The 22,226-nt window shown below is 40.3% G+C and overlaps 1 protein-coding gene and 1 pseudogene across 3 annotated transcripts; both read left to right on the top strand.

Moving 5' to 3' along the window:
* The first annotated feature begins 439 nt into the window (after nucleotides 1-439).
* On the top strand, nucleotides 440-9,601 carry LOC143886467 (translocase of chloroplast 120, chloroplastic-like). 3 transcript variants are annotated; one of them, XR_013253827.1, is made up of 3 exons: nucleotides 440-631; nucleotides 921-4,957; nucleotides 8,966-9,601. XR_013253827.1 is itself a non-coding variant. In XM_077390442.1 (2 exons), the coding sequence occupies exon 2, from the start codon at nucleotides 981-983 to the stop codon at nucleotides 4,869-4,871; it is 3,891 nt and encodes a 1,296-aa protein (XP_077246557.1). In that variant the 5' UTR covers nucleotides 440-631; nucleotides 921-980; the 3' UTR covers nucleotides 4,872-5,061. The 3 variants fall into 3 exon arrangements, 1 of the variants encoding a protein (XP_077246557.1); XR_013253826.1 differs by lacking the exon at nucleotides 8,966-9,601 and adding an exon at nucleotides 8,256-8,808; XM_077390442.1 differs by lacking the exon at nucleotides 8,966-9,601 and having other exon boundaries at nucleotides 921-5,061.
* A 4,250-nt stretch (nucleotides 9,602-13,851) lies between these two features.
* LOC143886167 (dirigent protein 23 pseudogene) lies at nucleotides 13,852-14,740 on the top strand (annotated as a pseudogene).
* The last annotated feature ends 7,486 nt before the right edge of the window (nucleotides 14,741-22,226 follow it).

The following is a 22,226-nucleotide window of genomic DNA, read 5'->3' as shown; positions in this document are numbered from 1 at the left end:
CATTCATACTAGTTGGGGATGACCATGGTCTCATCATGATCGAATGATCCTAGCCACAAATCTCACTTGATCATTCGATCAGAATGGACCCTAACAAATAAATGGTATGGATCAATGAACAAGTGTCACCCAATCCCATTAGCCCTAAATCACATTTGATCATGGTGGGACCCTAACAAACCAATGGTGTGGATCAACGAACAAGTGAGTTTTGTCCCATTAGCCCTGAATCACATTTGATTAGGGAGTGACCCATTAGATTGAGCCAATCCACACCATTGATCTCAAAGACGAATTTGCACCTAGGTTTATTACCTCACTCTACGTCACGTGCATTTTTTAAGCATACATTAAGGCAAAGCGTAATAGGGATTAGGGATTTTCTCCATATTAAAAACAAGCAAAACCAATACAATCCCGTAGCTTTGGCGTGTTTCACGAAGCTGGTGAAGCATAAAATCAAGCCGTCCGATCTAAACTCCAAATTTCTCGTCCGTCGATTGAACTCTTATCCTCTTCCCATCTAAATAACACTTTCTAGAGAGAGACGATCCTCATTTCCATACCCAGAAGAAGAAGAAGAAGAAGAAGAAGAAGAATAGGGTTTTTGGAAACCCTAATCTCTCTCCAGGTTCTCTCTCTACTTAGATTATCGTTTTTGAAACCCTAATATCTTTTGAAACCCTAAAAAGAGTATGTTATAGATTGGTAATTCATTGCCTATCGTTTTTGAAACCCTAATCTCTTTTCAAACCCTAAAGATTTTGTTCTAGATCGGTAATTGGACTTTTTTTCTCATTTGTTTGTGTTGATTTTGAAAGGTTTTGTAGATTTTTTGTTTTAAATTTCTGCTAACTATACTGTTTGTGGCATATGTTATTCATTTAATAACTAGGGTTTTGTTCTATGACTCCGTGTAGTTTGGGATTATTGCTCTTTTGAGGGGAACCTAGGGTTTAAGCTAGAAAATCTGGGATTTGATGGAAAACTACGCTGAGATTATCGATGAACCTGGTTCGGGGGTCATGAATGGATCGAAAGATGTGAATTTGGAGTTGAAATTGGAAGATCAGGGTGTTCATGGCGTTTCTCATGAGCGAAAGGCTTCTGAAGCGGACGAGGTTTTCGAGGAGGCAATGGAGGTGGACCCTGAATGCTTTCATTCACATGGTGTAGTTGTTGATGGAGATGGAGATGGAGAGGTAGAGAAATCTCAATTAGTGGAGGGGAATGGAAACCCTAATGAGGGCTTTGAGATTGAGAATTTTGAAGATAGAGAGTTGGAGAAATTTCAACGAGTGGAGAGGAATGGGAACCCTAATTTGGGCCTTGAGGTTGAGAATTTTGAAGATATAGAGATGGAGAAGCCTCACGGAGTGGAGGGGAATGGGGACCCTAATGAGGGCATTGAGATCGAGAATTTTGAAGAAGCGATGGATCTTCCCTCTGAAGAGCAGAGTCGAGAGGATGAAGAGAAAGGTTTTGGAGAAAAAGTAGGGTTTTTGGAAGTTTCTGAGTTGGTTGATGATGCTAGGGTTGCAAGTGTTGTAGATGATGACGAACAAATTGGGGAGGGCGGTCAGACACTAACTGAATTGAATGGCACGGGAAGGAATGGTGTAAGTGGAAAAGGGGAGGGAGATGGTGAGGAAGTTTCTGATGCTATTGTTTGTGGAGAGATGAAAACTCATGTGGGAAATGACGAAGGAACATGTGAGATGCAAGCTATTGTTCGTGAAAACTCTGGAAATGGGGATTTTAATAAGGTGGAGTCAAATGGGGTTCATGTTGTTGTTCATGAAAGATCTGAAAATGGGGATTTTGATAAATTGAATTCGGATGGGATTGCCTTATCTCCTGGAAATGAAGCTAATGACCAGATTTCCGATCAAGACAGGGGTCAACATATGCATGATGCTACGGTTGATGTGGATACTTCTGCTAATGAAGATATAGAGGCCTTGCTAGGTGAAAATTCACCGCCTGTAGAAGTTCTTACTGAAATAAATGAAAGTATTAATGCCGAAACATGTGAGTCAGCGGCTATGGGTTGGCAGTATTCCGATGATCAGTGTTCTGGCGATACCACAGAAGGCACTTCTGAACAATCTGTAGTCACAAATGGGACTGATGAGCTAGGAAGAGCTGAAGAGCCACACGCCCCAGGACGTCCTTTTGAAAATTCTGTAGTCACAATTGGGACTGATGAGCTGGGAAGAGCTGAAGAGCCACACACCCCAGAACGTGCTTCTGAAAATTCTGTAGTCACAAATGGGACTGATGAGCTGGGAAGAGCTGAAGAGCCACACACCCCAGAACGTGCTTCTGAAAATTCTGTAGTCACAAATGGGTCTGATGAGCTTGGAAGAGCTGACGAGCCACAAACCCCAGAAAACAACGGGGAGGAACCGAGCATTGTTGAGAATTCGACTATAAACGAGTCGCCTGGAAATGAATTTGTTTCTCTAGAAGAGTATGCCGACTCTACTTCAACTGACGAAGATGACAATGAGCTAAGCATTCAGCCCGCACCAGTTGCTAGTTCATCTGTTGGAGAATCCATGGACCCCCGTCCACCTACTCAGCGTACTCGTCCGGCTGGTCTAGGATCTTTTGCTCCACCATTGGAACCCGCTCCTCGTGTTATGCCACCACCCCGGGTGAATGGAACCGTACTCCAGCGGCAACCTCAGCCCATGGAAGACCCTGCCAATGGAGAGACAGAGGAGTACGATGAGACCCGAGAAAAGCTTCAGATGATCCGGGTGAAATTCTTGCGTCTCGCTCATAGGCTTGGCCAGACTCCCCACAATGTTGTCGTGGCCCAAGTTTTGTACAGGCTTGGACTCGCCGAACAGCTGCGAGGGAGCAGAAATACAAGCCGTGCTGGTGCCTTTAGCTTTGACCGAGCAAGTGCCATGGCAGAGCAACTTGAGGCAGCTGGTCAGGATCCCCTTGATTTCTCTTGTACAATCATGGTTATTGGAAAGACAGGTGTTGGTAAAAGTGCAACCATCAATTCAATTTTTGATGAGGTTAAGTTCAACACAAATGCATTCCAGTTAGGAACTCAGAAGGTTCAGGATATAGTGGGAACAGTTCAAGGCATCAAGGTTCGGGTGATTGATACTCCCGGTCTTCTATCTTCATGTCTGGACCAACGACGCAATGAAAAGATCCTCCACTCTGTTAAACGTTTCATCAATAAGACCCCTCCGGATATCGTTTTGTATCTTGATCGGTTGGACATGCAAAGCAGGGATTACGGTGACGTGCCATTGTTACGCACCATCACTGATATATTTGGGCCTTCCATTTGGTTTAATGCTATTGTTGTTCTAACCCATGCAGCTTCCGCCCCACCCGATGGCCCAAGTGGTACTCCTTTGAGTTATGAGATGTTTGTGACTCAGCGTTCTCATGTGGTTCAGCAAGCAATTCGGCAAGCAGCTGGGGATGTGCGGCTCATGAATCCTGTTTCCTTAGTAGAAAATCACTCGGCGTGTAGGACAAACAGGGCTGGGCAGAGAGTCTTGCCAAATGGTCAGGTTTGGAAGCCACATTTGTTATTACTCTCATTTGCATCAAAGATCCTGGCCGAAGCAAACACTCTTCTGAATTTGCAAGATGGCCCACCTGGAAAGCCTTTTGGGGTTCGCTCAAGGGTACCCCCATTACCTTTCCTATTATCATCACTCCTTCAATCAAGACCCCAGGTAAAACTGCCAGAGGAGCAGTTCGGTGATGAGGACACTATGGATGAGGACTTGGACGAGGCATCTGATTCAGATGAGGAGTCGGAATATGATGAGCTCCCACCATTTAAACGATTGACAAAGTCCCAGGTGACAAAGTTGAGTAAAGCACAGAAAAATGCGTATTTTGATGAGCTAGAGTATAGGGAGAAGCTTTTTATGAAAAAGCAGTTGAAGGAGGAGAGAAAACGTCGGAAACTGTTGAAGAAACTTGCAGCATCCGCTAAGGATTTGCCAAGTGAGTACAGTGAAAACTTAGAAGAGGAAAGTGGTGGTGCGGCATCTGTGCCGGTCCCTATGCCAGATTTGGCCTTGCCTACTTCTTTTGATTCTGACAATCCTACTCACCGGTACCGTTACCTGGATTCCTCCAACCAGTGGTTAGTGAGGCCTGTTCTAGACAGTCATGGTTGGGACCATGACGTTGGTTACGAGGGTCTAAATGTTGAAAGATTATTTGTGGTTAAAGACAAGATACCTATATCATTTTCTGGTCAGGTTACAAAGGATAAAAAGGAGTCTAATCTCCAAATGGAATTAGCCAGTTCTATAAAGCACGGCGAAGGGAAAGCAACTTCCTTAGGTTTTGATATGCAAACTGTTGGAAAGGACATAGCATATACTTTACGCAGCGAAACAAGATTTAGTAACTTCAAGCACAATAAGACGGCAGCTGGTCTTTCTGTTACTGTTCTCGGTGATGCCTTAACCGCTGGATTAAAGCTTGAAGACAAATTAATGGTTCACAAACGGTTCAGATTGGTTGTGACTGGGGGTGCTATGACAGGTCGTGGTGATGTGGCTTTTGGAGGTAGTTTGGAGGCCACCTTGAGAGATAAGGACCATCCTATAGGTCGTACACTTTCGACTCTTGGTCTCTCCATCATGGATTGGCATGGAGATCTTGCGATTGGTTGCAATGTACAGTCTCAGTTCCCTGTAGGTCGGACTACGAACATGATTGCTCGTGCAAATTTGAACAATAAGGGGTCTGGACAGGTCAGTATCCGCTTGAATAGCTCAGAACAACTCCAGATGGCTTTGATTGCCCTCATACCTGTATTCAGAAATATCATCAAGAATAGGTTACTTGGTAATTCGCAACCTATGCAGTAGGGTGGAACAGTGTGTAATGCGAGCAGCGGCTGCGCGGAATTAGAACACTGCCTTTACAATGGCCATATGCCTTTGGTTGGTATCAAGTGAGTGAAACTAAGCTGCTGTTTTTATTTCTTTACATTTCAAGAATCCTTTGTCTTTTATATTACTCTACCTCTTTAAATGGCATTTCCAATTTCGTTATTTATATTCCATAAGTCATGACAACTTTATGTTCAATTGGTGCCTTTGAGAGCTAATTTTTCTTCTAACAAGTGGGATTTTATTTTTTATCGAGAAAGTAGAAGTGCTAATTCTTATTTTTCTCAATTTCTTATGATTTCAAGTCTCGTTATGCCCAGCTATCCATCCTTTCAAAAATTGGAGAACATGTATGTGCACAGTTTTTCTGCAGCATGCTGTTAGGTTTTAGTATTTGACTTGGAAGCCATTAATGGTTTTTAGTCTCTAGCAATCATTAATCACAGGGGTACATGTACAACTGAAGAAACTTTGAATTTTTCGAGAAAAATTATTGCAAATTTCTTTTTTTTTTTGGTGGGGTGAGAAGATTACTCTTTGTATCCAGCATAACAATTTTCTCTCAAAAAAATTTCCTTTATGCAAAATGTCATTCTTGATTTCTTCAGGTCCAGGCTCATACACTTTCTTAGACTTCGCAATTTTTTTTTCATTGATATACTTTACCCTGTCAAGATGCATATGGTATTGGACTGTATCATGTTTGTTGGTACTATGGTCTTATATTCTGGCTGGTTATAGTGATTTACTATTACAAATCTTCTGTCTGAATTCACTAGCTCCTTTCTGCTATCTGCATTACTCTATCTGTTTTGATTTTCAGCCTCATATCATCCTTCTGGTCATATATTTGCATAGAGAAACTCTTGCACACGATATATATTGAATTTTGTGTATTTAAATATGTATTCCTGGTGTTAGTTTTGTCGTTCCTGGCCTTGTGTAGCGGGGATTGCTGGGAGGGGGAGGGGGAGGGGGAAGGGCACCCCCTCCCCTCCCCGAAAAACTCCAACTATCCTCTTGGGTAGGAATTCTTTTGGTTCTGTCTAGTTATGGGGTTTATACTCCTTCCCTGGAAAGTGAAGTGGAGTGAAATGGCATGCTAACGAAGTGAAGGTGTCGTGGAAAAGTGAGTACAGGTTTTTGATTGTCAAGACAAGGAAAAGAAAAGTAAACGTTACACAGTTGCCAATGCGAATCTGTAATGTAGTGTTTGGAAACCACCATGGGTGCCAATTTCAATCATCCAGAATCAAGAAGATTTTTTTTAAAGGTTAATTTTACTGTTAAAGAAGGAAGCCCAGCGACAAAGGAGGGGACAAGTTGTCTCACAGAGTTACAGATGCGCCTTCGTACAGAACTCATATATAAACAGTATCAGAGTAAACAATAACTGCAAAATTGCAGTCATTGAATGCTACAGGCAGTCGACAACCATCTCCTGATCATGCCAACACATGTCATCTCAAGCAAAGTCCACAACAGGGAACCCCTTGCTCAATGGTTGTACTGTCCAATGATACGATTGCCATTCGTTTTCTGTCTGAGCCATCTTTCATATTCGAATCTTCGTTCACTGTTTGATGCATGTGCTAATATTTTGGATTAATCGATGCCACTAGGTCTCGAATTTTCATGATTAAGTCCACTAAGATCCAAGGTCCCTTCACTTTGCCGCTAGCCCACGATATAACATTTGATAAGTTACCTTAGATGATTAGAGGCCCATCACCATTGGTTATGAACCACTTCAATCCTTATAAGAGTGCTTGAGCTTCCTCTTCATCTGAGTCACAAATGCCAACTGATCCGGAGTATGATAATATTATTCGCCCATTGGAATCTCAGAATAGTCACAAACGCCAATTGATTCTGATTTTCTTTTGTGCTTCCGTCAAAGTTTAGTTTGGTCCATCCGATAGGTGGCGAGCTCCAACCAGGTTTCATTTTTGCTTTCTTATTCTCAAACATAATAGCCTTCCAGTTTCTTAGAATTTCTCCATATAGGAAGGTGCTTCCTTTCCAAATCTACTCTACGCTATAATGTCGATTTTGATATCAAGAAATATTTCCCTATGGATCCTTAAATCCGGTTATTTCTCTCCTATACGTGCCACGACATTGCATACTGAACTAGCTTCCATAGCTCTCGTCCTACTTCATCGAACGGTCATCCGCCCCAATCCAAGACGATTGTCTTGATGGAATTTTGAATTGACCAAGTTAAACCAAAGCTCTATCCACAATCTATGTAAGCCCCAATCCAAGACAAATAGACGATTGTCTTGATGGAACTTAACTTTGAATTGACCAAGTTCTTACTGATGTTCATCCACAATCTATGGGAGCCCCAATCCAAGACGATTGTCTTGATGGAACTTTGAATCAACCAAGTTAAACCAAAGCTCTTAGTGATGTTCATCCACAATCTATGGGAGAAAGGGCAATGGACTATAAGGGTCTCCAAAGTCTCTTCATTCTCCTTACAAAATACACACCAAGAGGCCATGTGAACTTTCCTTCTTTTTAGGCGATCGCAAGTATTGATTTTTTCCTTCTTGCCATCCAAGCAAAAGCCACTACTTTGGACAGGGCCAGAAACTCCCAGATCCTTGTGCTACTAGATGCATCTCTGTTCAACGACACCAACCTGAAAAAGAAAGTGTGAACCAAGAAGGATCCATTTGGGTCCAGTGTACAAACTCGAGTGAAAGCTCTTTGACCATCTTCCTCCTTAACTACTTTGTACTTGTAGATACCTCTTGCTAGTTTCTTAGCTGTTTGCTTTTGTACTGACCATCTCCCCTTGGGTTTCTTCTTCTTCTTCTATTTTTTTTAACTGGTGCAATTTTATTAAATATAACCACGACTGAGACAGTCATGGAGATAAGAGCACAAGCTTAAAAAATAGCAAAGACCCAAGGTGGTAATGATCATGGAGGTAAGAAATCGAAAATCTCCATCTCATGGCTATTAACTCCGGCACGGGCGAGCCGATCTGCCCCTCGGGTTTCTTCTTCTTTCTTCCACTAATATATATCTGTAGTTTTCAAAAAAAAAGAAAAAAAGATGTAGGGTGATGCATCTAATGGTATAAACCAAAATTTCTAAAATGGTGTGATGGATAGTGATGCATATATCAATCCAATAGAGACAATAGTTTCTGCTGAAGTAACTTTAATGCAACACTAGTTGACCTGCGGGTAAACTATCTGCAAGGGTGTTGTTGCTAAGAGGATTGCCCCGGCACTTGCATTTTAACTACTGCTGCTGATGGATCTATGAGCGGCACTTCATTTTTCTTATTCTTGCTGCCATTGAGTGCTCACTTTTCCTTCAATTTGGTTTCTTTGGCTTTAGTGCCACTGACGGCGGCATCTTCAACATAGGAGGACTGGATGAGCCTTTGAAATTGGGAAATACATTGGCAAACACTTGTTCTGCGTATCGTGATTTGTTCCTCTTTGTTCCAGCAAAGCAGCTTGTCAGCTTTGGTTCTCCACTTGGAAATGAAGGTAGTAAAGTTCTCTATAGGCTCTTGCGAGTTAGCTCTATCTCGATGGGTCAACACAAATAAACTTGAGTGTTATTTTTGTATTGTTCAAGTGCACTTCCTGGCGAGGTTTGCATCTTAGTCCAATCCAAACAGATCTAATTGATACAGAGGAGACAGATTCTGCTGAATGGGTACATACATATGTGGAAATTGATTGGATTTGTTAATCAGGTTGGCGATTATTTGCCTAATTGACTGATTGGAGGATAACAGATGGCTTATACACCGAGCTTTAGTGTATTAGCCTATACAAGCAAGAGAGAAATTCACAAGAAAGAGACTTGTGATATGAATTTTTATTTTATTTTTTGTTTTTTCAGCATCTCAATTCATGGGGCTCAATACAAGGGCTTTTGACTTTCACATGTGCATTTGCATGGGGACAAGGGCATTGGGTTAGGAACACAAGGGTTGTGTTAGGTAATCAGTCACACATTGCTCTATCTCCATGAACATTGTCCCCTATCCTGCTATCATACTCTTATGATTTTAGCAAAACTCCATTTCCATGCAGCCAAAAAATATTTCTTCGCCACCTGTTGCATCATTGGAGCTCAGAGCGTACAAATGGGTGAGTCCAACACAAAAGGATCATTTGGGTCTAACTCAAATGAAGTTTCAAAAAGTGCACAGTTCTATTTTGCATTGTGTGGAGGATCAAGCTTGCATGGTCATAAAAAATTAGGGTTTTTTGATAAAATATCTAGCATTTCATAGGGGAACACCTCCAGTATATATCTCAGGACAGGGATTTGCTAGGCCATTTTGCGGAAAGCCATTTCACAGCTGACTTTTGCATGAGAGAACAGCCACATAGGCTCACTTTTCAGCAGATTTTGTCTTATTCATTTAATTCATTCGGGGTTGCTGCCCTTATCATTGAAGACGATTCTTCAAATACAATCACACGGGCTGCGTCTGATACAAAGGGACCGTGGAAGATTCGTGATCTTATTACTGAAATCAAAGATGGTTCGGGTGATCAAACTCATTATCGAGCACAAGAGAAATCTGCTAATGAGATGGCAGATCGCCTCTCTAAAGTTGTGTGCTTCTACAATCCAATGTACTACATGTGTCACCTGCCTTTGACGGTTCTGTTGGAACCTGAATGCTGTACTCTGATTGTAATACCCGGCTTCTGTAATAGAGACATGGTTTTAAATCTCGACTGAAATCGGACCCAAATTTCGGATTTCGGTGGAGACCGACACAGAAATCACTAATACCTGAAATTTTGGTCCAAATTTCGTTTTCCCCCGTAATTTCACCCAAAAACCTTTTTTTTTTTTTTTTTTAAATAAAAATTAAATCAATATTTTACTGAAATTTCAACTGAAATTTTAATCGAATAAAATAGTGTTTTTCGATTTCGGTGGGGTCGGAAACTGGTACCGAAACCGAAATTTAAAACCATGATCACAGATTTGGGGACTCCTGGTCCCTAATCTGTCTTTTATCTTCAATAAAGTCACCTTTTTCAAAAAATAAACAAATCCGAGGTTGCTGTTCTCTCGTGCAAATGTCAGCTGGGAAATGGCTCTCCGCAAAATTGCCAGTCTAATTCCTTTCAAATAAGTACTTGCTTGATCGAGCGAGCAGTAGGGAGGGTTAGGCTCATTTGATGCACCCGTGAAGAAACACCTGGGTGAGGGAGATAAGTACCCTTCTATGGTAAGCTGCGTATTTTTTAACTCAGACTAGGCGATGGGGTACTTATTACGGGGGTTTTTTTGGGTCGCTTCTATATGCCAATCATGGTTTTAAATTTCGACCAAAATCCACCGAAACCGAAATTTCCCGAAATTCCAAATTTCAGCCTGAATTTCGGTCCGAAATTTCGAGAAATTGAAATCTTTAAAATATATATATATATATATATATATATATATATATATATATATATATATATATATATATATATATATATATATATATATTTATGTGTGTGTGTGTGTGTGTGTGTGTTACAAAATTTCGGCTGAAATTTGAGAATCGAAATCAATTAAATATTCTTTTTAAATTATTACCAAATTTCGACCGAAATTTCGGTTTTTGGAAGTCCGTAACCGGAAACGGTACTGAAATCGAAATTTTAAACCATGATTGCAATGCAAAATGCAAGTACGCTTGCAATGGTGTGTTTACTGTGTTTCACCATGTTGACCTCCTTGTCTCCAAGAGCTGCTTTCCTATCCATGACTTGTCTGGTCCCGCTAGGACACGAGTAGAACTCACCCTTAAGGAGAGAGTGCCCAAGTCAAGCCCTTCAAAATCCATTTGCTTGTACGAGGTAGGATCTTTGCTTTTGCATGGACCCCCAACAGTTACTGTCATGTGTCTGGGCCAACGAGCCTGCAGGCCAGACTCCAGATGGATGGTGTGGCCAAGGTTTTAAATTTCGGTTTCGGGGGTAATTTCGGTCCTGAAACTGAAATTTTAGCCTTCTAGTGATTTTGGTTGAAATTCTGTAAAGGAATAAAAAAAACAATATTTTATCAAGAATTTTACCCTACCGAAATTTTGGCAATTTCAGTTTCGGAATGTTTCGGTTTCGGTCCTCACCGAAATCCGAAATTTAAAACCTTGGGTGTGACAATACAGGGGCTGCGCTGTAATTCTCACGTTGTGCCAGCAGATCTTAGTTGGCGTCATTGCCTCTCTTTCGGCTATTCTTCCCAGGAGTGGACTGAGAACCTCCATCCGCTGGTCAGCTGGTCCACTGGCCGAGTTAACCGATCGATGTCGTGGTGTCGACTGCTGGTTGGTTGCCCTTGGTTCTCCATACTCTGCGTGCTAGGCACAGAGAGGTGGTTCTAGTGGTCCCCTCTATTACTCCTTTAGGGCAGCATGGCGCCTGGCTCATTTTTTCGGGTGAGGACTCAGTTGATGCCCCATAGTGGGCGCCAATCTGTTGTTGCTCAAATCTGGCAGAGTGCACGGATGGGTCTCTCTTGGTCTAGCTCTGGCAGAGGGATGGTTGACTATGCGATCTAAATAATGTCCTGCACTCACAAACAATGGTAAGGAATGCCTGGAGGTTGAACTCTAGGAAATCGACACTCAAGTCATTTGAGGCAACAAATAGAGACGAGTGCAAGGAAAAGGCTTTAATTGGATCTGGAGGCCGTGGACCATCGGCTATAGGCGGAGGTAGGCCGTGGAAGCTGTGGACTATCGGATCTGGAGGCCGTGGAGGATCTGGGAGGCTATGAAATGCCGAATTAGCAATGTGGTTGTTGGGCTTGGTTGTAGGAGGCTGCGGTCTTCGGAATCAAGATCGGGGCTGGTGGCCTCAAGACGGGCGTGGGGCTAGTGGCAAAGGAGGTTGCCAGATTCTTGATGACGGTAGCGATGACTGAGACACCCCCGTCGGAGATAACTATTGTGGAGGAGATGTAGGAGGGGCTGGAGGTGGTAATCGTGGAAAAGGAAGTGGTTGTCGGTGGGGATGAATGGTGGTGGTACGAGGTGGTGGCCGCCGCAGATTCGACGATGCTGTTGGGTGGTTGGCTATTGTGCGTGGTAAGGGGCACACAATAGCTCTGGGCTTTCGAGCGGGATTTTTGAAAATCGAATTCGGAATGTGATGGAGAAGTCTGTGTGACGTGGCAGGTCACGATCTTGACTTGGTGGGATCCACAATATGACATTTTTTGTTGGATTCGATACAATTGAGGTTATTGGGTAATGTAAGGGGTAATGGGTTTTTTCTTTTGGGCCAAGGAGAATGCTCCTGGGCAATTCATACTATGTAAATCTAGTGGGACTATTGGTCCCCATTGTAAATTTTGTTGGTATGAATATATTTGTCAATTTTCAAAAAAAAAAAAAAGGCTTTAATTGTTGTAAGAGTATTACCTTTGAATCAAAAAGGGGGTTTTTTTTTTTTTTTTTTCCTTTTATAGGCAAGGTTCCGTGACTTGTGAGCCATGGTAGCGTGTCGCTGGAGCGATTGTTGTCATCGGCGCTGCAGGACTGCTCAGATGCTGCATGGTGATGGTGTGACAGACGACGAGGAGATATCGTATGGCATTGGCATTAGTAGTAATGATACGCAACATGGCACGTGTAGTTACGAGCATGGTTTTAAATTTCGACCGAAATCCGAAATTTCTGACCAAAATATCAGATTTCGGTGGAGACCGACACCGAAATCAGCGATACCCGAAATGGTATTTTATTTCGGCTGAAATTTTGGAATTTTGGTCGAAATTTTGTTTTCCCCCCAAATTTCACCCAAAAATCTGTTTTTTTATAATTAAATTAATATTTTACCGAAATTTCGACCGAAATTACCAAAATTTCGGTGGGGGTCAGAAAACCGGTACCGAAACTGAAATTTTAACCCATAGTTACGAGGCAGCTCATTGGGTGTCATGGCGCCACGTGGTTGCTGCCCGTGTCGTGTTGGCTGAAACACCGTGCCGAGGATCAGTCCCGTCATGCCGCGTGGCGGCGTTCAACCGGAGATGCTTGGGGCCCCCAAGCCACGTTTCGGTACGTGACTGGGGCCCGATTTCATCCCCACAAGTGCCAATATCAAAGCAAGAGAGTGCAGATACCATCTCCCTGTACCTAACCAAATATTGGAAAGATTCTAGAAACAGTTTCAACTAACCATATAATCACGCAGGTCTTCCCACACCTTATTTATATTTGGTGTACAGTGTTAGGCCAACCTTTCCCCGTTTTGTGATCAAAACCGTGTCTTAAAAACACAGAGAGCAAGAAATATCTGAAGGACCCTTTCTAGAACAAAAAATAACATCCCCCTTTGCTTAATACACTTACTCTAATTATCTGAAAGAGCCCAATAGACTTTCTTTTTGTCATTTCTTAGCATGAAGCGTTCTGATTTTGTAAAATATGGCAGACCCATATGTAATCTGGGCCGTTCATTTCGAATCACCCATCATCATAGATGGTACAAAGCCCAAAAATAACCTAATTAACTAAATAATGAACTTTTACTAGTGGAATGTAGAACATCAGTCAAATGAAAGTCCTGAATCTCCTGATCACATACATTTATACCATGTTTGCTAATTCGTGCAGTGTTTAAGAACTCATACCGGTAAAAAGGAGTCTACTGGGACGAGTCGATGATTGATAGTGTAAATTTTTCATTAACTCAGTGCTAGAGAAGAGAGTTTTTGATTGATATTTTAGGATAAAACTCAATTAAGGTTAAACCATGTCCTCTCAGGCGAGTTGATGATTGACTCGGGGAGTTATTAAAGAGTGGATATGAGTGGTTTATACCGAAAAATAAATGATAAAAGTAGAAGTTTCTTAACACCTAATATTTTCCCACCATACCAAATTAATATAATAAAAAAAAATAAAAAAATAAATGATCTCTATTATAAATAAATGGTTAGGAAATGGTTAAGAAAATAAAATTCCAAGCATAAAAGCTTCTCCGTTGAGAGAGAAAGAGGCGACAAGAAATAGAAAGATGAGGATGGAGAGACTAGTCATGTTGCTTATCTTCCTCGTCTCGTTGGTGACCCTGCTGCCCTCTAGCGGCAAAGCCAACGACCCAAATCGACCCAACCGCTGGCATCAGAGGCTCGGGCTCGAGGAAGAGAAGGTAACTCAGCTTCACTTCTACTTCCATGATATATTGAGTGGGCAAAACCCGAGCGCTATTAGGGTGGCCGAGGCTGCTGATACAAACTCGTCGGCCACACTTTTTGGGGCTATTATGATGGCCGACGACCTTCTAACCGAAGGACCCCAAAATACGTCTAGAGAGGTGGGTCGAGCCCAAGGGTTGTATGGCTCGGCCGGGCAGGGTGGGTTGAGTCTTATTATGGGCATGATTTTTGGCTTCACAGATGGAGAATTTAATGGTAGTACAATTAGCATTCTAGGGAGGAACCGGGCCTTGGAACCGGTCCGAGAGATAGCGGTCGTTGGTGGAACCGGTGCATTCCGGTTCGCACGTGGGTTCGCGATGGCTACGACTTATTACTTTGATCTTACTACTGGGGATGCCATAGTGGAGTATAATGTGACAGTAACGCATTACTGAAACGTGCATATACCATATTGGTTTGGTGTATACGCTAGTGAATGATGACTGATGAGAAGGTGTATGGAGTATACACCAGCTTTTCGGAGTATGTTGTTTTTTTGCTGTTGTTGTAATGTTGGTTGGAAGCTTCAGTTTGTGTTAGTGATCGGAATTTCTCTGATCCTTGTTTGTTTTTTTGCTTTATATTACCTAATAATAAGCGGCCTCATTGTAATTCAATGAGGCACGCCCACTATTTCTCTGGTTGATCTTGATCGTCCATCTGATAGATTTGATTTTTGTTGATCGGTTAGGACTTCGGGTATAGAGCGATCAGGTGCTCTCGCAGAATTTTTGTTCTTTTTAGGTAATTTTTCGGTTTGTTATTGGTCTATGTTTGCATTGAATAATGATATGGTAACCGATTTGGGGACCAAGAGTCGAACCGAACAAATAACATCTTTAAAAAAATAGAAATCATTTTCCTTGATTTTTTGCTTTGTTTCTCCATGGAAATGGCAAAACTACCATCCCATATGCCAAGTGGCATGTGGGGATTTGTTAAGTTATAATCTCGGTTCCACTCTCGGTCTCCATAGCAGCACTCTTATGCTTTTCGTTACATTTTTATTAGTAAGTGCATTATAGTTAATGATAATGACTTACATTTTATAACATTTACTTTTTATTTTTCGCCTCCGTGCGACTAGTTCTGGACCCAAATCCACGTAATGGCTCTTCCTTCAAGTTGGTTGTTTCCAACTTAGAAAAAGGAATTTTCGGAGTCACTCAGACTTAAAAAAATCTTCTACAGGGTTCATACCTACTCCTCTTACTACAAGGCTTCATAGCTACTCCTCTTACTACAGGACACTTACCTAGCCAACAGGCCCAACACTTAGATCCATAGAGGATTCACTGCATACATGTTAAGCTATAGCAAGGCTTTTCTCTTCGTATCGAATTGAACCTAATGCTCCACCACTTGTGCCGGCCCGTCAATTCCTTTGTCATAATATTTTAAAGCGTAAAAAAGAGGGCAAAGGTGATCAACTTAAAATTTTCTTCACATTCCTTATTCAGGTACCCTATTAAATCTTAAATGAATCCATTTGTACAAGCATTAAAAATTGCAACAGATCAATCCTTTGTAAATACAGCCGACCAATCCTTTGTAAATACAAAAATTTGAAGAACATGTGATTATTTTTCTTATAGAGATAGATTGAACGTGCATTTTTACTTGTAAAAAACAAAGTCACACATGGAGACATCACTCTAATTATTTAATAATTTTTATTTCTTTTGATTTTCACTTACATTTACTTTTTATTTTTCGCCTCCGTGCGACTAGTTATGATATAAAGTTAAAAACAAACACACTAACAGAGAAATTCAGATCACAAACACAAACACAATCAATAACGAAAAAAAAAACCCACACTATGGTGCATACTTCATACACCTCTTCATCATTCACTAGCATATACACCGACTAGTATGGTATATACGCGTGTTAGTAATGCAACACATTCACATTATACTCCACAATGGCGAACCCACGTGCGAACCGGAAGGCACCGGTTCTACCGACGATGGGAATCTCTTAGGTCTGTTCCAAGGCCCGGTTCCTCCCTAGAACACTAAGGGCCAGTTTGGATACCTCAGATTTTGTATTTGGATTTGGAATTGAGTTTTCAGTATAAAATGAATAGATCTGGCAGCTCATGTTGAGGGAGACACAGAGGGAAGGGGGTAATTCCTGCTGTAAGGGAGAGGTTGAGGAGCCAAGAGGGTGGTGAAGGAAACTGCCGGATCTGTGGATTTCTAATTTCTTATTTCCACAACTTATTTGGAAATCTGATATTTTTCACTGTCAGTCCCTGAATTGGAAATTCAAAGATTTGATCGGGATCCAAATGTCAACGCAAAAAGGGCTGCAAATGTGAGAATTCCAAATCAAAATCTTCTCGGCATCCAAACGGGCCCTAATTGTACTACCACTAAACTTCCCATATGTGAAGCCAAAATTTGTACCCATAATAAGACTCAACCCATCCTGCCCGGCTGAGCCATACAACCCTTGGGCTCGACCCACCTCTCTAGACGTATTTTGGGACCCCTCAGTTAGTGGGTCATCGGCCATCCTAGTTGCTCCGAAAAGTGTGGCCGATTTATTTGTATCCGCACCCTCTGACACAATCATGGAGCTTGGGTTCTGCACTTATGCCCACTAGCTATATCATGGAAGTAGAAGTGAAGCCTACTTATCTTCTCCTTTCCAGGCCCGACCCTTTTCCCACTGGTTGGTGGGAGGGTCACTAACGAGAAGAGGAAGACGAACAACATCCCTAGTCTCTCCATCTCTGTCTCTCTTTTCATTTCTTTATCTCTCAATGAAGAAGCTTTTATGCTGTGAATTTTAATTTTCTAACCATTTATATAGTGAAATGATAAATTCGCTCCTTCTTTTTTCATGGGACACCTAAATCCAGTTTACGTGATAACAAGGGCCGTTGAATCCTTCCCACGTGACGTAAATAAACCCCTCTGCAGTCATAGATAGATGAGAGGTGGCTGTTCCAATTAAAAGAGAAGTGCGGATATATCACTTCCCTTTATTTATCATAATAATCTTTTCAAAAGGAAATTTTTTTGGATTATATTAATTTGGCGTGGTGGAATAATATTAGGTGGGAAAATGATATATTTGCCTATTTGAACCCTTTTAGTGTGAAAAGAGTCGTCATAAATAAACTAGAGGGGTGGCCTAGGGAAGAAAGCGGGGCGAATAACCCTCATCAACTCCCCCGAGCCATACATGGTTTAACCTGGCTCCGTTTATTTCGATGTAAAAATGGACGTAAAATTTGTTTCAAGTTCATTTTTAAGATATAAAACAAATTTTACGTCCATTTTTACACCGAAAGAAACAGAGCCTTAATTAATTGAGTTGCCCAAAAAATCAATAAAAAACTCCTTTGCCGCACATGAGTAACTGAAAAATTTACCTCATAAATCATCAACTTGTCCGAGTAGACTCCATTTTAGGAGTCCGAGTTCTTAAACAATACTTAGCAAACATGGTGTACATGTATGCAATCAGGACCGTTCATTTGGCAGTCTTATTATGAATGGACTATAGTTTAAAATCAGAATATCGGATGATCCTAACTTATTATGATTTCAAAAGAATGTATATAGACAATAAAAGCAAAAAATAATTGACTAAACTGGCAAAAGTACAGGGGGATGTTATTTTGTAGTTATATATAAAAAGCGTGCTTCAGAATTTTCTTAATTGCTGTTTGCGTTGTTAAGACATGGTTTTGAACACGAAACGGGGAGAGATTGCCTGAGACTGTGAACCAAATATAAAGAAAAGGAGTGAGAAGACCTGAGTGATTATATGGGTATTTTTTTAGTTGAAACTTGTTCCAGAGTCTCTGCCATGTTTGGTAAGGATTAGGGACAGGATATGGTAACTGCACTCTCATTGATTGTTATAGTTCCCAATATCTTGCTTTGTTATTGATAATATTCTCTTTGTTTGTAGTGTTAGTTACCTTAAAATTTTCTTATAATTTAACCCATAACGATTTTCTCTGAATCCATGCCCTCTCCTCGTGTTGAAAAGGCAAAACAATAGGATAGGGACGTGAGGTAATCAGTGTTAGAGGTAATTAGGTCAAGCAAAGAGTGTTTGAAGCATTACACCCAAGGTATCTAGTTTGGAATACTAAGTTTGTTGCCTCCAGCCCCTATATATAGAGATACACTAGGGTTAATGACTGGTTAATAGACTCTAGCCCATGTAGGCCCACTTCACTGGTCCACTATCTTATTGGGCTTATATTAGAACATACATAGGTTATATCATATACCCAACAATCTCCTCCTATGTTCTACATATAGCACAATCCAATAGATAGATAATGTGATGTCCAAACAAAATATTGAATCATCCATATCACTATATAAAAAAAAAGATTTGTAATCCAACTGAAAACAAGAATACTTTTAAGACTAACCAAGAGTTTTAGAAATAATCTAAACTCAAACAAAAGCAGTTTCACAAGTAAGTGAACTATTTTTTCAACCGAAAAGAAAATAATAGTCCCCACTGCTCTATAAGGATTCACTCATCAAGTAAGTCATCCTCATCAAAATCCAGATCGAGGCAAGCTCCTCCATTTTCTCCAATTCCTGTAAATTACTAAATATGAATTTCATGAAAATGAATTCAATCATTTATGTAAAATACAAAAGTATCTAGTTCTACCAGAAGAACTTAGTATAATTTCATAATGGCTGAATAACAAATATCAATAAGCATCATTGTCAAGTTTCAATACAAGAACAAGACCAAAATAGTTTTTTTTTGCAAAGAACCATTCACCATTGTCAAGTTTCAATACAATAACAAGAACTAAATAGTTTCTTTTGCAAAGAACCATTCCATGTTTCCATTTGGAATGTTACGCCCATCATATCCAAATTGAGTTAAGCTGTATCATCAAGTTTGGAATGAAACAACCTTTCCCAAGAAGGACATGTCATCAAATGTGGAATGACATAAGGACAACTATAAACATCATTGAAACATATCAAGTGCTTATCTTGGCCAAGATAGGGAGATTCAAAAAATTCAAAATAATATGAATGTAGGATAAGACATGTCTACACAGTTTTTAACCCCATCTCCCCCACAGTTTTGAATATTCAATCTTTGTTTAGTCCATTTGTAAGAACTCGGCCATATTATCCTTCGATCGCACATCAACCAAAGTGATAATACCTTATTCTATAAGATAATTCAGTGTGACATGTTTCAGCCAGAGATGTCTCCTCTAACCATTAAAGAGTGAGTTCTTTACAATCATAATTGTAGCTTGATTATCACAGAACAATCTTAAAGAATTAATCTTTAAATGGGTCAATGGAATATCCAGGATCAGATCTTTTATTCACTCTGTTTCATCTCCTGTAGAAGCTAGGGCATAAAGTTCTGATTCCATAGATAACAGAACAATACAAGTCTGTCTCTTTAACTTACATGCAACAACGGCTTTACCTAGTGTAAATACATAATCACTGTTAGATTTACTGTCTCCTAATTTTGAGCCCCATGATGCATCAGAATATTCTTCCAGGATAGGAGGATGACCACTATAACATAGAGCACAATGTAGAGTATCTTTAAGGTATCTCATCAACCTCATAAGGGCATCCCAATGCTCATGGCAATGATTACTAGTGAAACGACTCAGCATGCCCACTGTAAATGCTATGTCTGGTCTAGTGCAACTCATCGCATACATGAGACTACAAATTAGTTTAGAATAATCCAACTGATTCACGCTGGCTCCTTTATTAGGTCTCAGCTTTTTGGTATAATCAAATAGTGTCTTAATCGGTTTACACTCACTGCATCCCCATGTAGAAAGTAATTTATCAATATAATGAGCTTTGCTAAGAGTGATCCCTTGCATATCAAAACTTACTTTCATACCAAGAATGATGTCGACCACACCAAGATCTTTCATGTCGAATTCTTTAGCCAACATTGATTTCATGTCACTTACTACAGAGAGATCGGAACCAAGAATCAACATGTCGTCTACATACAAGCAAATAATTGCAACCTTATTTGACACAGAACGGAAGCAAAGGCATTTATCTGAGGAACTGGTCTAAAAACCAAAGCTCTTTACTACCTTGTCAAATTTTTGATGCCACATTTTAGGTGCTTATTTAAGACCTTACAAAGATTTAACCTTCCATGACAAACCCTTCATGTTGGTTCATGTAGATTTTCTCTGTGAGGACTCCATTAAGGAAAGCCGTCTTTACATCCATTTGATGCACAACATATTGCTCAATAGATGCCAAAGCAAGAAGAATTCTTATCGCGGACAAATGACAGATTGGTGAGTAGACATCAAAGTAGTCTATCCCATTGACTTGAATATAGTCCCTAGCTACTAAACGTGCTTTATACCGAGCATTTGATCAGTCAGGATTAAGTTTCTTCTTCAAAATTCATTTACAACCCACAGTCTTAGCTTCTTTTGGTAAATCGACTAGCTGTCAGGTTTGATTTTGTAACAAAGAGCTCATTTCATCATCAATGACTTCTGCCCATAACAACGAGTCCCCAGATCTCATCGCTTCCTTATAGGATGATGAATCATTCTCTAAATGGTAGGTCACAAAGTCCTCACCAAAACTCTTGGGTACTCTATCTCTTGTAGATACTCTTAAAGTTTCTGATTCAGAAATCAGTATGGGACGGGTGTCAAAAATATTATGTTCAGACTCTATATGCGATTCTGTAACTATCTCTGTATTGCCTGGTATGGTCAAACCATAATCTTTGAGAAATTTATTCTCAAAGAATACTGCATCTATAGATTCTATAACCATATTGGTAGATAGATCTAAAAACCGATCAACACCACACTATCTTCTGCACCACCTATAGATACACAAGTGTTGGTTCTAGGCTCCACTTTAGGTTTCTTAGGGTCTTGTATCCGCACATACACAATACAACCCCAAGTCTTAAAAGTGTCATATCTACAAGGATGTTTATGCCATAACTCATAAGGAGTCGATGTTAATTTAGAGTGTGACACTCTATTCAGGATGTGATTTGCAGTCAAAGCTGCTTCTCCACAATAACAAGTAGGCATGCCAGCTGTCAATAACATAGAGTTTAATATTTCTGTTAATGTCATGTTCTTACTTTCAGCTATGCCATTAGATTGAGGTGAGTAAGGAGCAGTAGTTTCAAGTATATGCCTTGAGAGTCACATAATTTCTTGAACTCTGTCATAGTGTATTCTCCTCCTCTATCACTCATAAATCTCTTAATTTTTAAGTTCAATTGATTTTCAACACGACTCTTGAAAAGTTTAAATTTATCAAAACTTTCATCTTTCGATTTTAATAGATAAATATGACAATATCTTGAAAATCGTCTATAAACATAATTAAATACTTCCGACCATCTCTAGTAGTGAAACTTTTAAAGTCACAGAGGTCAGAATGTATTAACTCAAGAAGTTGTGTGCTTCTAGAAACTGAACGAAAAGATTTTTTAGTGATCTTGGTTTGTGCACACACTTCAAATCTGTCAAATCTAATCGATGTATCTAATGGTATATTATAAGTTTTAGCAAGTTGAACCATTTTCCTATAGTCCACATGTCCCAATCTATTGTGTAACAACTTAGGATCAATAAGAGTTGAACTAACCTGACTAACAGTTTTATTTGCTAAACTCAATCTATACATACAATCAATTAAGAAAGCACAGCCAAAAGAATAAGAGTTAACAGTTAAAGTTACTCTACCATCCTAAAAAGATGAATACATGCCAGCATTGTCTAAAAGGCTAATAGAAATTAAATTCTTTTGAATAGGATGAACAACTTTTACATTTTTTAAAGTTAGTATTTTGCCTGAAGAAAGGATCAGGTTCGCAGTTCCAGTGTGAGTCACCTCTGCCTTGGCTCTACTAGCCACTGTAACAGTCTCTTTCGCTCCAACAGCATTCGTAAGTAGTTTCTTCGAGTTGCAAACATGACAGGTGGCTCCTGTGTCTAACCACAAGTATGAAGAGGTACTGGCCTTACCGTTGCCCAATATAACAACAAAACCTTTAGGCTCAGCACTGCCCACCATCATATGAGCTTCCTTTTGTGGTGTGTCAGATCTAACCTTCTTAGGTTGCCTACAATCTGTAGCA

Source organism: Tasmannia lanceolata, unplaced genomic scaffold (assembly GCF_043159265.1).
Source record: "Tasmannia lanceolata isolate RefF3 unplaced genomic scaffold, GAP_Taslan_0.1 ptg000011l, whole genome shotgun sequence".
Taxonomy (NCBI): domain Eukaryota; kingdom Viridiplantae; phylum Streptophyta; class Magnoliopsida; order Canellales; family Winteraceae; genus Tasmannia; species Tasmannia lanceolata.
This window is presented reverse-complemented; position numbering and strand designations above follow the sequence as displayed.

Excerpts from the sequence above, each read along its gene's own strand:
- LOC143886467 (XM_077390442.1), top strand. The coding sequence starts at position 981 with ATGGAAAACTACGCTGAGATTATCGATGAACCTGGTTCGGGGGTCATG.